Raw genomic sequence first — 17,554 nt, 5'->3', positions numbered from 1 at the left:
TTTTTGAAACAAATCAGTTATGCTAATTCCCAAATCAAAGAAGGTCTATTATATGAACTTGATTAAACCACTAAATGGCAATGGAAGGTAAATATGAAAAATAGTAAGAGATGTAGTAGGATTACAGGATAAACAGTATGTTATTCCTGAAAATCCGTCCCCTCAGATTGCTAATGACTTCAATGATTATTTCTCAAAAATTGGTGACAATATATCTAAAAAGCTTGTACTTTCAATTCCCACAACCAGGATCCAGAGAAGCGTCAACAGTGATTTTTCGTTTGGTGAAATAATTCATAAGGAAATAAAAAGTATCGTAGGCAAATTATCGGCTAATAAGGCATCCGGACTTGACGGTATTCAAATTAAGATAGTGAAAAACAATATTGATGTCTTATGTGTGCCCCTTTGTCACGTGTTTAACCATGCGATAAGTAGTAATGTTTGCCCAAATATACTGAAAGTATCAAAGGTTATCCCTGTGTACAAAACTGGTGATCCGAACCGTCCGAGTAGTTGTAGACCTATTTCAATTCTTAGTGTAGTTAACACACTATTCGAAAAGCTCATGGTGCTGCAGTTAAATGCATTTCTTGTAAGCAATAACGTTATCTGCCCGCAGCAGCATGGCTTTGTTGCAGGTAGATGTACACCAACCGCAGTTTTAACACTTTCGCAATCGCTTAACTCTGCTCTTAACAAGAATAACATTGCTGTGTCAATCTTTCTTGATATAAGAAAGGCGTTCGATACAAGTATGGCAAAACTGGAATCTTATGGTATCGTTGGAAACGCGCTTCAATTCATACACAGCTACTTTAAGGCACGAAGGCAACAAGTGGTAATTACCAACATCATTCTGCTTTCACCGCTATCGTATGCGGTGTACCGCAGGGCTCGGTTTTAGGCCCTATTCTGTTTTCATTATACATAAATGATTTACCCGGCGCACTTAACCTGTCAAAAGTTTTGATGTACGCTGGCGACACCGCCTTAGTTTACTCAGGGGACTCACTCTCGTCATTACAAGACCCTATATCTGGTGAACTGCTAAAAGTAGCTAAATGATATTCAGAAACTAGACTAGCCCTAAATACTGATAAAACTAAGCATATAATATTTAACTCTTACAGGAAAATACTAGACTACAGTGAGTTCACTTTGACTCTAGCCAGCCGAACTCTGGATTGTGTTGATTCATATAAATATTTAGGTGTTACTTTAGAGAGTAACTTCCACTGGAGAGAACAAATTAGCGTTGTCTGTAGAAAACTCGCTTTCAGCTGTTACAAACTGGCCCGTGCCGGGCAATATTTTCCTCGTACTTTGCTTCGTTGTATATACTTTTCTTTGTTTCATACCCACATGAGCTATGGTTGTGAAATATGGGGCCTAACATATAAAACTTACTTAAAACCTATAGTGCAGTTGCAAAAATGCGCCCTAAGAATAATAAGATTTTCCTCTGTTCATCACCCAAGTAGCGTTCTGTTTACTGACCTTCGTATTCTTTCTTACACGGCGTTGAGAAAATATAAGATCACTTGTTTAGTTCACAAAGTACTCAACACCAACTTTCTCTTACCCAACGCCATATTTAATTTCCCACGTGCAAACACCAGGCAAGCAACTAACTTTACTTTAAACCTTCCTTATTGCAGCAATGCATACGGTGAACGATTATTAGAGTTCTTTGGCGCTATTGGAACATTGCGCCTGTGGAAATAAAAGTAACCAGAAATTTTGATCTTGTATGTAAACGCTTCTCCTTGTCTAGCCAAACGTAATAGCTCTTCCTTAAAAAAGTACTTCTTCATGTAAGTAATGTTCTTACTCATTGAGCAGACATGTATTCGGTTGACCTGTATATGTACTTTTGTGTATTGGACCAGCTACTAGCCACATAGGCTATTGGTCCAACTATTTTTGTACGCATTCCTTGACTTGTTTAAATAAAGCTCACTTTATTTATTTATTTATTTATTGATGTCCTCTAGGCAGCATTCTGCTGCAAAAATTTTCAAATCGGCTGATTAATAGCCGAGATAGAAAGATTTCATTGTCGCGAAGCAGTGATTTCAGCAGGCGGGCTCCACTGCCAAGCGAGACACTCTCTCCACTTGTTCCGTCTAGCCTCCGCACGCGAAATTCGTCCCCTGCGTTCAACCATACCGGACCGCGAGGATCCCGTGACACATACGTCACGAGCCCCCGCGTTCACTCTTTTTTTTCTCCTGGCTTTTTTTTTTTTGCGGCGCGGCGCACTTCTGCTGACGTCATCGCGCATGAGCTGTTTTGATTGCCTGGTTTCGCGCAGGCACGATTTTGCACGCTGTGCATGACGACACCTCACTAGCGCTATAAGTCAGTGCTACACTAATACTGAGGCAGAGACAAGTGCATCACAGAGCATGATCCCGCGCTGGAACTTGGCAGAAAGTGACATAGTTTCGGTGTCTACGCGCGCGACTGCACGACGGTGGGGACAGGATAGACGAAACGGAAGTACATCTCTCTTGCTGTGGTGCAAAGTAAAACAAAAAACATGTAGACATTCGGTTCTTGTGTTTTATTATTTCTCTATAAGCTCTGATTCGTCAATTCAAGCAACAGATCACACAAATAACAGATGTTGCCTTGAATAATTATCCAAGTCACGTGTCTCGATGATTGACGTCACACTGCGAACACGAGTACGTAGGCGCAGGAACACGTGTACGTCACCGTGTGGCTTGGAGTGCGGTTGGCGCGAGGGAAAGAGAAAACAGCCTTTGGATTGAATTTTCAGACCTTTCCACGGCGTGTAGTGATGTAATACTTTGCAAACACGATCGTTAGCATGCATTGTATGATCTGCGCTTGTCCGCTCAAAATGGCCAGACCTGGTGAGTGGCCCTTTAAGTCCGAAAACATTACAGCGAGCAATGATGGGGCTTCTAATGGAGGGGGGTTAAGGATTAGTTTTGACCACATAGGGTCCTTTCACATACATACATACATACATACATACATACATACATACATACATACATACATACATACATACATACATACATACATACATACATACATACATACATACATACATACATACATACATACATACATACATACATACATACATACATACATACATACATGCCGGTGGCGTAGCCAGAAATTTCGTACAGGTGGGAGGGGGGGGGCGCTCACGTGGCAGCCCGGCCGCCTCCCTATAGAATTTGTCAACGGATCAAATACATGTATAATAACTGCATTGCCATGGCCAAAGATATTGCAAAAGAATTCTTGAACGCTACGCACTCTCAAGACAAGTAAAATATATATTTTTTCATATAAAAAGAAGCTCGTATGTACCGAAAATTCTGCCGGAAATAACTGATCAACACTTCCTTGTTTTTTGTCTAGTTAATAAGTAAAGAAATATCCCACGAACTTAAGAAATGTATCAGTTCGAAACCAGCAAAGAAGTGCATGTCGCTGATATGAAAAATGTAAAAGCCATGTAATGAACAAGTTGAATACAAATATTTTTATGAAGCTTTGGCATTCAATTACCTTCTTCACATGTTTGTAGATATGCAACGGCCAAAGAAGAATCTTAATTACATTGTCTTTTGTTCCGATGTATTCCGCAGGACTAGCTGTTAATGGTCGTGTATAGTGGGTAATTGCACCGAAATTATAGCTGCAACAGAGAACACATATACAAAGCAGGAGTTCTGCAAAATATACCAGTACAGTAGCAATGCGAAGATACACTAGAATATAAATCGAAGATATAGCTTGACAAAGGGCTAGAAAGTGTCAATGGAACAAAGGTTCACTGCCTATATACAGAAAACATCACAACAAGATATTTAAATATACGTATAAGTCTCCAATAAATCTACGTATCTAAGAAGAAGTCACTATATATAATGCGTCATGCAAGGCAAATAAACATGTTGCGCAATCAGATTCACAGAATCCTAAGGCCGTTTCCCCCCTCCCCCCGCCTCCGCTCCGCCTGATGTATCGCGCGTGATGGAAGGCGGCCCGCTTCCTTCCCGCTTTTCTCCCTTGCGCACACAAGACTGAGCCACCATCGTTGGCTCACCCATGTCTCCCCCCTCACCTCCACTACGCTTTCACAGCTTGCGACGCGCGGCCACGATGATAGCTCCCTTGGATTTTATGCAGAACATGACGGCGACGGCAGGCATGCACTTGCAGTGTCCATATAATTGATACTATAATACTATCTTAAGAGTGTCCTGCACCTGAAGCGTCCCGTGGCCCATTACTTTCCACAAAAGAAGAAGGAGCAGCACAATCGAACTTTCGCCATGCGACAATTCACTGCGCCGCAACGATGTCTTTTTTTTTTCCTTTTTGGGGCCAGGGCATCGAACTAATAAAAAAAAAGTACGCAAAGGAAAGCATGTTGGCCACAATCGAATGCCTACTTTGGCCACCTAACATGATGCTTTACGTGATGCTTTTCAGCGCAAAAACTTGAGAGGAAGAAAACAGAGAGGCAAAAAGAAAGGAAAGACTAGCGCTGCAATTACAACTGTTTATTCCTAAAACAGAGCATCCCATATATGCGCAAATATACAAACAAAAACATGTACCTATGTATGTAACGACATTACTTCCACCCCACCCAAACTAATCGTGCAGCCGGCGGCCGAGGTCACCGATCCGGAGAGCTCAATATCTTGGCAGCGTAGAAGATGATAACGTTGATGACGCGGAAATGGTCGACTAAGACGAGCAGCAGCGTGTAGGTGAGCGGCAGCGTGAAACTGGGCTGCAGCATGTCTCCGCGACGGCAGCCGGCTGACGCAGAAAGCTATCCCCGTTTATCAGGCACTCGGATTCGGCGCAGAACCTTGGTCCGTACAGGAATCGCAAAGCGTCGAGCACATCATCGAGTCGGCCGTGGGTCACCAGCCAGCTGGGGGACCCGACGGCGAACGCCATGGAGATGGCCATGAGCACGGGGCCCACGGTACGCAGCAGAGCGAGGGCCAGCCAGTAGAGCCACGTGCCGCCTACGAAGACTGCCAGCGCGCCCAGCTGGATGGCCAACTGCACGCCGGAGCCCAGGAGGCCGCGAGCTTGCGGCGGGCTGATCTCGGTCACAAACACGGGAACCGCGAGCGAGACGAGGCCGCAGCAGAAGCCTGTGAGCACGAGACCCGCGAACATCCACGGAAGGCTGGCGTTGCACAGCGCGATGCGGAAGCAGCCGCCCACGAAGCCCAGCTGCGACAGCTGGATGGACCACACGCGTCCCAAGTGCTCGATGAGGAAGCCGCTCACCAGGCTGCCCACGAGGGCGCCCATGGCGCGCGCCGATCCCAACCAAGCCTCCTGGAAGCGCGTTATGTGGACTCTGCGGGCCGCCATGCTGGCCAGCGTCGGTGCAAGTAGCCCAGGACGCTGCCAATGGCCACCGAGGCAAGCAGCGATGAACTGTCCACATAGTCGAAAGCGGGCAGGTTGAGTACGCGCTGCATCGAACTAGTTCGTTTTTCTTCTTCTACTTCTTCCTTCAAATTTTGGTAGGCACCCACGAGGGGGGATTGGCGATGGTTCTCAGTGCAACATAATATGAACTTCTTGCTTCCTGTTTATTGTACTATTCATATTTAATTATTAGTAAATAAATAATAAAGCCAAGGTTTCTTTGCCTCTTCCTTCGATTTCCCACTGCTGCTGCTGCTGTCTGGCACACTGCGTCGGGAGGTGGTTCAGAGCGTGTGTATAGATGAGAGGAGCGCGACAAAGAGGAAAGGCGGCGCGAGAAACTCGTTTGGACTTCACCGCGTCGAATGTGCACAATGCCCTCTGGAGATCCCTGGGTGTCGCCACTTTAGCCTCTTGGCAGCTGTAATAATTCGCGACCTCCCTCAAAAGCATTGCAGAAAGTGCAGCGCTTCCCTTTACTAACATGCGAGTCCAGAGACGTAACGATGTGGTTTGGCAACCAATTCTATTGGGAAATAGTTTGCGGGAAAAAAGAGAAGCCCTGAAAACAGACCTTCGAAATGGCATTTTTTATTAATTTTTCTGGAGTGATCTAATCTTGAAGATATACACACCAGAAGAATACAGAAATTCGTGTTGATGCTAATCCAATTCCGCGATATCTGATCCAGCAACGATAGATGGCACAAAGTGCGATGTTACTCGATGGTATAGCATGATAAGGAATGCTTCGTCGCTGTGAAACTAGTGCTTGGTTGGTGGGAATTAATTAGGAAATGGGTAGCACAATTCTGAAGGCATTCTATGGAATCACCAAATGTTTTACTATCCATATCACACGTAGCTGCTGCATACTCATTGATGGATTGGACATGAGTTGCATACAAGATGTTCTTAACATCAGATGGGGCGGTCCTGAAGTTTATTTTCCGAAAATTTAAATCTGCCCAGCCTTCGAGGTAATATCACGAACGTGTTTGTTCTAAATAAGCTCTGATGAGAAGAAGTCTCTTAAGTATGCTGACCTCATTGACTATCCTTACTGACTTGGAATCTAGGTTGTACACTATCCTTGTATTAGAGCGTTTTGTACTGAAACGAATATGGCTACGCTTAGACAAAGTTAGACTCATTTGCCGTTTGAGGCACCAATCTGACACACGGTGAAAGTCCCATTATAGCAGTAGTATCGTCCAGAATGTTTATTTATCGCTTCAAAACGCAATCAGCGTACAACCTTATTTTTGATTTTGCATGTGTCCTAATGTCATTGATGAATGTAACAAAAAGCAGTGGAAATCATATTGACCGCAAAAAAGACGGGGACATAGGAAGAAAACACATAAACAGCACAGGCGGTAACTTTCAACTGATTTATTCATAGCAGCCAGTGGGCATATATAGGCAAAAGGAACATGCGCAGATCGCGGCAAACAAGAATGCACATCAGCTTATCGTGGCAACCAATTATCAAAGAAATCTATTTCCGCTTGAAACAACCTAATGGAGGTATCGCTAACACAATCTTCGCCTTTCTTATTTATATGGTAAGCCTCCATCAGTTCACGTGCAGTCTGGTCATGGCTTCTGCCCAGAATCTTTATCTCCTCAAAAAGAGGTGCACAGCGACAGGCATTGCAGTGCGCAGGTAAGTGCGCCAACTCATCTTTCTTTAACTTTTGCTCATGCTCCCTGGCTCGATAATTTAGGCACCGTCCAGTCTGCCCTATGTAGGACTTGCCACAGGCCAGGGGGATTTCATACACAACTCCTACATTGCATTTGGCATACGGCTTGGTGTGGTTCTTACCACAACCTAGCCTTCCATTAGGATCACGGGAGGTGCGGGGGCAGAGCCGCGCCAGCTTAAAAGGGGCTGAAAAGACAAGGGGGACTCCAAACCTGCCTGCCACCTTCCTTAGGTTGTGAGCGACCCTGTGGATATACGGTACTACTTCAGGTCTTATGGCCATAGAAGTCGTCCTCACCCTTGCTTTGCCCCTAGATCCTTTTACCTTCTGCAGGAGGGTTTCCACCACTGGCGTTACCATCGAGTCAGGGAACCCTGCCGTCTTAAGACGGGAAATCTGATTGTCAAAGGCAAGCTGCATCTTGTGCACACACGATTTGCGGAGAGCCGATTCTAAGCAGAGCATCGCTACTCCTCGCTTAACAATCTTTGACTGGGAGGAATCGTATGGCACCAAGCCCTTTTGTGCCCGAGGGAAGTACTGCCAGCACGCGTGACCTTTAGCAAAGGAAATGCGTAGGTCTAAAAAGCGATCTTCCACTCGACAATTCCCTGCGCTTTTTAGACCTACGCATTTCCTTTGCTAAAGGTCACGCGTGCTGTTACTATAGAGCGCGCATGTTACTATATGTTACTATAGAGCGCGCATGTTCGAGCACTTTACAGCCGACACTAGTAAGTGATGTTGGCCAATTGTAAAATACCTTGCCGGGAGGGCTCCATTTAAGAATAGGGACGTATGCTATACTGCAGTCGGATGATAATTCATCAGACGTAAGGGAAAGGTTACATAAACTCCAATGAATTTCCTTACCGCAGGGGCACAGGACTTAGGAACAATGCACGAAATAATATCTGGACCAGTAGCAGAACTTGATTTTAAGTAATTAAGGCGTTTGTGTATTCCATCATATGATAAATTGATTTCAGGCATACGTTCTAATTTGTGGGTAACGTGTGGCGACATATGTGATTGAACAAATGGTGAAAATATGCTGCAGTAATAACAGTTAAAAAATCCGCCTTGTGAACATCGTCAGTAATTGGACCTGCACAAGAGGAAATGGGTGGGATAGAACTGTTTCTTTTGCAATTGGTTTACTAATTTACAAAGCTCTTTTGGATTACGCGGAAGCTGTTCACCAAGAGAAAAAGAAATAGACATATCTCGCGCACTTGAGCATTGATTTCATAATCTCGCCTATTTGATCAATTTTAATATTTAATTGTCTGTATTACTACTTGTGTAGGTGCGGGAAAAGCGACACTTTTGTCTTAATAGATTTTTATAGTTTGGTGTGAATCATGGATTGTTTTGTCTCTGTTTAGTGGATAGGCGCTTTGATGATACGTGTTGACCAACAAGATCAAGAAACTTACTCATAACCATTTTCCAAAGCTCCTCGGTATTGCAAGTTCTACTTCCAGAAATTTGTCATAATGGTCTTCAACAGCATTGCTTATCAAAACAAATTGGCCTCGTGGTAAATGTAAGTTTTCCTTTGCATTGGTGCGGCGGACACGATTTTGGCAAGTACACCGTCATGGTCGCCGCGCCAAATATACACATTGTACAACTCTGTCCGAATTTGAAAAGAGCTAATTGAACGTTGAGTTACCATCACCACATCGTCTGGTTAGGAAATTAAGAAACTGTAGAAGCCCAAGCGTTGCCATTAAACGGTGAAATTTTATGAATATGCCGGGCTGAGATTACAGAACAGTGCGGTTTTATATGCATCGTATATGTGACACGTTGAAATCACCTTTCTTCTTTTTTCAGTGGTGCACCTATGGTAATACTTCAGGGCTGATCTGTGACAAAGCTACTGCAGAGGGAATCTTAAATACCGCTGCTGCTCCGTTGGCTGGAGCAATGGCTGGGTGTGCACGTGGGCAAGTATTTTTGCTCTGGAGTAGCTTATAGTCATGAACTGCCCAATGACTAGCGTTAATGGGTTCTCATGAAGGGCTATGACGTCATAAGTGGAGCATCATACTGGGGCCCTCGGAAGCTGCACGAGAGAGAGAGAGAGAGTGAGCGAGAGAGAGAGAGAGAGCTGTTCAATGCGAGATGAAGAAGCAGAAGATTTCTCCTCCTAAAATAAGAGAGAAAGAAGCATGTTAGACACAGAAAATTGCGGTTAGTTCCGAAAGGAAGCCAAACGTTCTAAAAGTGAGTTCTCGCATATTCTAACTGACGGCAGTGCTGCCAACCTCCAAAACCAGTTTGCCACTTATTTCTCTAAATTTTTGTAAGATAGGGGTGACCAGTTTGTCATTTGAGGGAGTTCTTGTAGAGACATCTTTTTTAGGGGCTCTGGCAATAGACTGTACATCTTACAGAAACTTATTTCGACGCTAGTCTTCAAACGTTGAAATAATGAAGCCGCTGCACTTAAGCTGAAATCTTGTCGTACTATGTTTTGATATCAACACAGCGGCCTTTCCGTTAGCCATGTACTCCTGCTGGAAACCATAACAAGGAACCTTGTTACAATCTTAAGATGGGCGGCAGACCACCGTTACAGAACGTATCAATGTGAAAACAGTGTGCCCGTTGAACTCTTGGCCGTAACCTTGGCGGGTGCCCCGGCCCACTAACTCACCGGACGCTAATCGTTCTGTTTCAAAATAAAGTTTTCTCACTCGCTCACCCATTCACAAAAGCAATGTAAAATATGTGCAATAGATTTTTCTTGCATACTATGACGTACTGACGCATTACCACGCCAAGATTTTTCTCCCTATTGGTAGTTCCGGGTAAATTTGTGTGGCATAGTCGGCTGCGAAGGGTCACGACCGCCATGTCATGCTGCAGTACTAGGTGTCCGCTTGTGCCGAGATTTGCCCGTGCTCCTGTTTGGTGCTGGGGCAGGCGGTTGTTTCGCCGGTTAAGAATAAATGTTTCACTCAAGATTCACTTAAATTGAGAATAAAGCCGAAGGTACTGTAGTAGAAAGCAGCTACTGCGCCATTAGGTCATTAGCTGTGCTCCATTAACGATCGAGCACAGGAAATGCACACCTTGACGCTTACTTGGCGACATGCGTTTACTAAGCTGCAGCACGATCACGAGTCATACTTCGTATGCTAATTTGAAGGTAATTTCCAGGGAGGGAAATCATAACACGCCGTCACGTCAACTATTGCACGCATTGGTCGTCACGGTGTCGCTACATCAGTTTTGTCACGTCTCAGGTTTACGAAAACTCGTCGCCGTTGGCATTTTTCGTGCTACCACGGTACCGACGAGAATGCGCGGCCCGTGCGTGGAGGGTTAGTTTATATTTCCGGTGCACACTACTAGAACCTTCTAGTGCACGGTAGCTGGGTTTACAGAGACGCTCAGTGCGTTTGAAACGCGACGAAGCTACGTGGATGAACCGTCATGCTGCGCTGAATTGGTTCTGCCCGAGCCAATAGCGGCGTCCTGTTTTCCGCTGCTGGCACGAGCGCTCTGCGCAAACTCATTAGCCTTCCTGCTGAGTGGCTGTATTTCAAACCAGATGGGTGTATACACTTGCCTGAGGAAAATGGAACAGCCAACGTCAAGGTGAGTCGACGTAATACCTTCTATGTTGGCTGACCAACGTTGATGATGGCCCTTGGGTGACATCTTGTTCGCCACCGAGATACGACGCGTGCACAGCCGTTACTGCCACTCCTCATCACAGCAGCTTCTTGAGACGCCTTGAGCGTCTCAGAAAACCAATTTGGCTTGGAACAGCTTCAGTTACACAGTCCCGACATTAGTCGTCAAGGCGTTCGATGTCACCCTGCTAAAATCGTTGCTGTCGCGAATTTGCTGACGCCATGCGATACATAGGGCCGTGAGAAAATTTCCGGGCCTTCATGCCTACCGAGGGCAGTTGACAAGATGCAAGCTGTTGTAAGGCTGTTGGTTGGGGGAAGGGGAGGGGAGGGTTTAAAATATTTGATATCAAAAGCTGTGATATTGGAGAAAGAGAACGTGCTGCGTACATAAATTAGTTTTACTCCTTCCTGATATGCAGCTGCCTTTCTGTGTTGCGTAGTAAGGTACATTGCCGAATTTGAAATGCAGAAAAACAGTGAACACTTTCGATCAAGTCTCCTAGTTGGCACTGTGTCACTTCGCTCGTGACATGAGTTATACAAGTATTGAGCGCAAAGTGAATGATACCCAACCCAAACAACTAACAGAGTCTGAAGATCAAGATGCCTTTAGCGCAGCAGATGCCCCGTTACCTGCGGCTTAAACTTTAATTTGCAGTCGCAATTCTAATACCTGAAGATCACACAGCAGAAACATAGCTTTGGAGGTGTACATTTATTTTGCTTAGCTATCATGGCACTTCTGCACTGTCCTTCTCATTAATAAATCTAGCACAAGCTTAATTCCGCATTGTATGCCACGCGGAAATCCTGCTCGGACCACATATTATGCATGTGTGAGAAGGAGGGCTCTAATTCGGTGTGGTTGTTAGGCCACAGCTTAATGGGCCAGATGGCCCCAATACGGTGCTTGAATAAGTGCATGACCGCATGACAGCACTTCGGCTGGTACATACACACATACCAGGGGCCTTCGAAGCGTTCGTTACGCCCTCGAAAGAAGGCGTAGTCGGAACTGGGTGCAAATGAGTGGCACTGCGATCAACCGCAGGAAGGCTCTCAAATATCTGACATGAATTTTAGAGTCTCTCGAATGCACGTCCGGACGAAGACGACCTGTAGACAGTGACCGACGCGAATATTCAGGAGAGGCTGTTGTAGATAAATGGGCGGACGAGGTCCGGCAACTCTTTGATGATAAGGAATTTGCAGAAGAAGCAGAAGGCGGTGCTGACGCCGGTGGAAAGACTGCGGGCTCCCGGTCTTAACATCTCTCCTATAACGACCCAGGACACCAAGCGGAGACAGTAGGTGCCAAGTTTAAAATTTTTTTTATTTATCTAGTATTGCTTCGGAGACATGGAAGTTCTTGGATGGCAAAGCTAAAAGCAGCACATTTGCCTGCATGATAAAGGCCTTGTCACCCATACGTATACATATACGCCGTGAGCGACGCGAGCGGCACATAAGGATGGAATTGGCGGAATTCTCCATTGTCCATGTCCTTGTAATAGTAGAAGAAGCCCAACACCGTCAGGCTGGTCGTCACAATAAGAGACGAGGCAAGGATGAGGCAGCGGCGACTTGCGCGGTGTATGAGCAGCGATGCTGCGAGCGACGAGATTACTCGCACCACGCTCACCGTAATCGTGCAGTCAGCGGCCGAATTCACCGATCCTGCTGGCTGATGAAGCAAGATGTCCCGTTGATAAGGCACTCGGCTTCGGCGCAGAACGCTGGCCCGCACAGGAATTGCAGAGCGTCGAGCGCCTCGTCGCGTCGGCCGTGGTTCACCTGCCAGCTGGCGGACTCGATGGCGAACCCCGTGGAGACGGCCATGAGCACGGGGCGCACGGCACTCAGCAGAGCGGGGCCAGCCAGTCGAGCCACTTGCCGTCGACGAAGGCGACCAGCACGTCCAGCGTGATGGCCAACTTCACGCCGAAGCCCAGGAAGAAGCGAACGTGACGCGGGCTTATCTCGGCCACAAACACGGGAACCGCGAGCGAGACGAGGCCGCAGCAGAAGCCGGTGAGCACGAGACCCGCGAACATCCACGGAAGGCTGGCGTTGCACAGCGCGGTGCAGAGGAGGCCGCCCATGAACCCCAGCGACGACACCTGGATGGACCTCACGCGTCCCAAGCGCTCGATGAGGAAGCCGCTCACCAGGCTGCCCTCGACGGCGGCCACGGCGAGCCCCGATCCCAACCAAGTTCCCTGGGAAGGCGTTATGTGGTCGCTGCAGGCCGCCATGCTGGTCAGCGCCGGTGCGAATAGCCAAGGACGCTGCGAATGGCCATCGAGGCGAGCGACGATGAACAGGCCACATAGTAGAAAGCGGGCAGGTTGAGCGCGCACTGCATCGAACTAGACCGATTTCTTCTTCTTCTTCCTAAAATTTTGGCACGAACCTACGAGGGCGGGGGGGATTGGCCATAGTTCCCAGTGGAAACATAATATGAACTTTTGCTTCGTGTTAATTAATTGGTCTGTACTGTTCATATTTAAATATTAGTAAATATATGTTAATTTCTGTTTCTTCCTCTGGAACTGTGATCTTGCCAATTATGACGAAGATGCCACATTATGAAAATAAAGCGCTTCGCTATTAATAAAGAAGAAAATGTGCGTAAGATGAAAGTTTCCCAGTCACGATGACGTACTTATGTATTATCTGAAACAGTTCCTTTCGGGTTCGGTCAAGGGTCCTGGCCCAAAAAGATAAACTGTTAATCACCGGGAGAGGAAGACCCATAGGCGATAGGGGCTGCTTTAAGTAAGTCTTTCTTTTGTAATTATATTTTCAGCAAATTAGGAGGAAATGGTCCAGTGATTCTATATCCCCGCATGATACACAAAGGTTCGATGGTGCGAACCCACACCTACTCATATACAGATTTAATTGTATTCCACATCGTGAGAGTGTAAAGTAAACTTCGCTTTGCCGAGAGGGACAAGACCGGACAATCGAGGGATGATGATGATGATGATGATGAAAAACGTTTATTTTCTCTATTTTGCAGTGGTTTTTGCGGCATCAGATGGAGTCTTCCATCTTCTCTCCAGGGTCGGTTCCCCTAGTCCAGGGCTCCGCTGAGGGTAGCTGCCCTGCGTGCACGCCTTACTAGTCCTTGTTGGACTTTCAGGGTGTCGCTGGATAGCATCCTCTCCCACTGTTCCGCACTCGGGTTTTTTATTATGGCTAGCCCTTCTGTTTTCTGGCAAGCCCATGTGGTATGATATAGGGTTGGTTTGTACGTCCCTAAACAATCGAGGGAAACGGCTAATGTTCGCAATCCGGTGCCGCTAGGAGGCGCTCATTTTTCCTACCTCATACTTTTCGTCTTCTAAATCTTGTTAGTGCTAGCAGAGTACGGCTGGGTATAGGGAAATTCACTGGCCCATCAAGCGCTGCCTTTTCCAAACGATCTGCCATCTCAGTAAGTGCTAGTACACAATGTCCAAGTATCCACAAAAGCCGTATTTCTTTAACATGATGTGGAAAAAAAAGTGTAGCGATCGGTGCAATAGCGAATTATTTCTGCTTTCTAGCGACATAAGAACTGACGGGCAGTCTGCGAGCAACATTATTCGTGACAGATTTTTCGGAATTTTGTATACGGCGATGCATATCATCGTGAATTCGGCCACATAAATTAGAGTGTAACTGGGAAGACTGATAGCCAAGCTCCACGATAGTGATTGAGAGCAAATGCCTATTGATTATTTCTAATGTTTTAACGAGGCATCCATGGGAACATCTTCTTCTTCAACAACAAACTTCTAAGTTTCTTTTAGCTAACAGTATCTTGCCTTCTAAATCAATATGTGTGGATCAAATAGAACAACCGCTTCAAAATCCAATCTAAGCGGGGTTTAATGCTATAGTTTGAGAAATGTACTCTAATAGACTAATAACAAGAACCCATCCATATAATTTTACCATATTAGAAGGTACAGCCATTTGCCGAAGTTTGTCTAATTCAAGCCCTCTTCCGACGTTCGTGAAAAGCAATATAATTTTACCTATCTGCCAGTTAAGTTGAGTTGAGTTGTTGTAGACTACTGGTGGGATTAGCCTTGCAGTTGCTGCCGGCAATTGCTCCACCGTAGCGACACTTAAAATAAATAAATCACATAATCAGACACAGACCTCCCAATTACAAATGGTCCCTCCTCGGTTCACCATGTGGAAGCTAAATCCGTGTCCTGTAGGTAATTTAACAGAAGGCGAGAGACCTCCTTCCTACACAACCGGTTCCCGCGCGGGAAAACAATGTCCTGAAGAGAACTGAATAGAATTTTAGCAACTCTCCTGTGAAGTCGCCAAATGGTCACTTGTCGCAGTCATTCACGCACTCGGAAGAGCGAACGGAATAGTGCAAAAAGTATGCCACGACAACGTTGCAGTACAAATGCAAAGAGAAGAAACCCTAATTACTGCAAGTACAGGCAACAAGAACTACGCCAAAAACTTAGCCAATGTCAACAACATACAGATTGGAGGCAACATTTACAAGGTAAAGAAGATGTTAGCAAAGGTTTTATCTACGGCATCACGCCTGGGACCTGCAGTGCGGAGCTAATGAATGGAATCCGAGTGCCAGCACGCTATATAGTCCTCAACGCCCGCATGCTCTGACTGCCCATGGCGGCGGTCATCTATTTTGAAGGCCCACACGACTCCTACAGCATCATTTATTAGAGCAGCGACTACCGATGCTAAATCTACCGCAAGTCAGTTCAGTATTGCCGAACCTGTGGCAACCTCGGACATCATCAGGACGTTCGCCCAAAACCAACCCCAAATTTTTGTTACAGATGTGGCGAAAGAAAGCAAACCCCGAAACATGACTGCCAAACCACGGGCAAGATTTGCGGAGAAGGACATAAAACGACTGGGAAAGAATGCAAGAAAAGCTCAAGACTAACTCACCACCTTACCAAGTAAGACAACAATGAACAAACAGGATCGATGAACGAGGCAGTCGATGGAACTCCAACCGCGATAAGTTCCCTGAACTAGGTGTCGAGCGAGCGACTGACACAGCGGCCGACTCACCGGGCGGGCAAGTGACCAACAAGGTTTATTCCGTCCTTATATAGTCGTTGATGCTGTGCTGCCATCCAGCGGTACTGCCCTACACTACACTAGGCGCTGCCAATGCACACGCCTAATCAATGAACACGTCCAGTAGCACCACAAGAAGTAGCAGACCCTCGTCAAGATCATGATCATGATCGCGGTTGCGTTCCCGAAAACGCATGAATTACGCTGAAATGGTCGGCAGCTCTTTCAGTGCCAGCGTCGAATCGGCAGAAGCGGTAGCCATAAGAGCCCTCAAGAGCAAGCTCCCCAATCAACAAATCCTCATAGACAGACTACTCCGAAGATGCAAAGAATACGAACAGGGAAGCAAGCAACGATCGAGAATGCTAACAGCGGGGGTAGTTGATGCCGCGATCGACGCTAGAGTTCAAAAGCACCTACTGGCTTTCGACCATATCTTCACAAAGAACGTCCTCGCCTTGAGTGAAAACATAACCAACCCTATCGTCGAGAAGATTGCGACTCTTACCACCCAAGTCACCACCCTCGCAAATCAAGTCGCCACTATCACAAGCCAGGTCACCGGCCTAACAGTCCAGGTAAACACTTCACAGCACACGCAAAGAACAATTACGTCACCAAGTCCTACTTCGACAGCTTTGTCAACACCACCGAGCAGGGTAGAAAGAAGTTTCGCACGAACAGTAGAAAAACATCCCGGTCGATCTCACCGAACCTCGAATCTTCTTGTGAAACTAAACAGCCTCATGATGGCGACACTTAAAACCACAAGAAAGAGCCGGCAAAAAACTCTGCGCATCTGGCAATGCAACTATAGGTACTTCCGTCCTCGCTATGCAAATCTACAAGAACTCGTCAAACCGGACCTCCCTTATGTGATTGCGCTACAGGAAACCAACACCGACAACAGACGACTTCAAGGAGACACCACTCATACACAAAGCCAACACGCAGCCATCCTAACGAAGAAAACTCTCGTAACGCAAGAACACGAAATAGAAGGGATACCCATCGTGCACACCCTAGTGGAGATCATAACAGAGAGAAAAAGGGCCTCTTTATCGCCAGCATACACAGCCCTTCTCGTGATCAACTTCCGGAATTCGACAGCTTTGTCGGGAACTCAGGAAATGCATGAAAGGCCATCAGCTTGTCATATTGGGAGATTTCAAGGCTCCACATACAGCATGGGCTTATTCAAACACCCCCAAGAAGGCAGCCCGAGTGCAGGACACTGGCCAACAACACATGCTGACTCTCAACACATGCTGACGTGCTGAGAACTAGGTGCCCGGTTATGTCGAGATTCGCTCGAGTTCCTCTGTTTTTTGTTGGAGCATGCGGTCATTTCGCCTGTTAACAATAACTATACGTTTTTCATTGAATAGGCAGCTATATTGCGAATAAAGCCAAAGGCACTGTAGTGGAGGGCAACTACTGCGCCATTAGCTGATGAGCTTTGCTCCATTAACGAGCACTGTAAATCCACACCTTATCGTTTACTTCACGACATCCGTTCACCGCGCTGCAGCACGACCATGAGCCGTACTTCATATGCTAATCTGAAAGGTAATTTGCAGTAAGTGAAATAAGACGCCGTCACGTCACATAGTCCACGCATTGGTCATCATGGTGTTGCTACATTAGTTTTGTCAC

General features: G+C 46.2%; 2 protein-coding genes across 2 annotated transcripts; both read right to left on the bottom strand.

Moving 5' to 3' along the window:
* Window positions 1–4,552: 4,552 nt before the first annotated feature.
* On the bottom strand, window positions 4,553–5,606 carry LOC139046688 (solute carrier family 2, facilitated glucose transporter member 8-like). The gene has a single exon (XM_070536664.1). It carries the CDS (start codon window positions 5,395–5,397, stop codon window positions 4,750–4,752), a length of 648 nt encoding a protein of 215 aa, XP_070392765.1. The 5' UTR covers window positions 5,398–5,606; the 3' UTR covers window positions 4,553–4,749.
* Window positions 5,607–12,684: 7,078 nt separating this feature from the next.
* Window positions 12,685–13,080, bottom strand: LOC135904918 (solute carrier family 2, facilitated glucose transporter member 8-like). The gene has a single exon (XM_070536490.1). The coding sequence runs from the start codon at window positions 13,078–13,080 to the stop codon at window positions 12,685–12,687; it is 396 nt and encodes a 131-aa protein (XP_070392591.1).
* Window positions 13,081–17,554: the final 4,474 nt, after the last annotated feature.

Source organism: Dermacentor albipictus, chromosome 3 (genome assembly GCF_038994185.2).
Source record: "Dermacentor albipictus isolate Rhodes 1998 colony chromosome 3, USDA_Dalb.pri_finalv2, whole genome shotgun sequence".
Taxonomy (NCBI): domain Eukaryota; kingdom Metazoa; phylum Arthropoda; class Arachnida; order Ixodida; family Ixodidae; genus Dermacentor; species Dermacentor albipictus.
Note: the sequence above shows the minus strand (reverse complement) of the source record. Positions and strands in the feature narration are given on the sequence as shown.

Bases quoted from the DNA above. Each gene is read 5' to 3' on its own strand.
- LOC139046688 (XM_070536664.1), bottom strand. From the start codon at position 5,397: ATGGCGGCCCGCAGAGTCCACATAACGCGCTTCCAGGAGGCTTGGTTG.
- LOC135904918 (XM_070536490.1), bottom strand. From the start codon at position 13,080: ATGGCGGCCTGCAGCGACCACATAACGCCTTCCCAGGGAACTTGGTTG.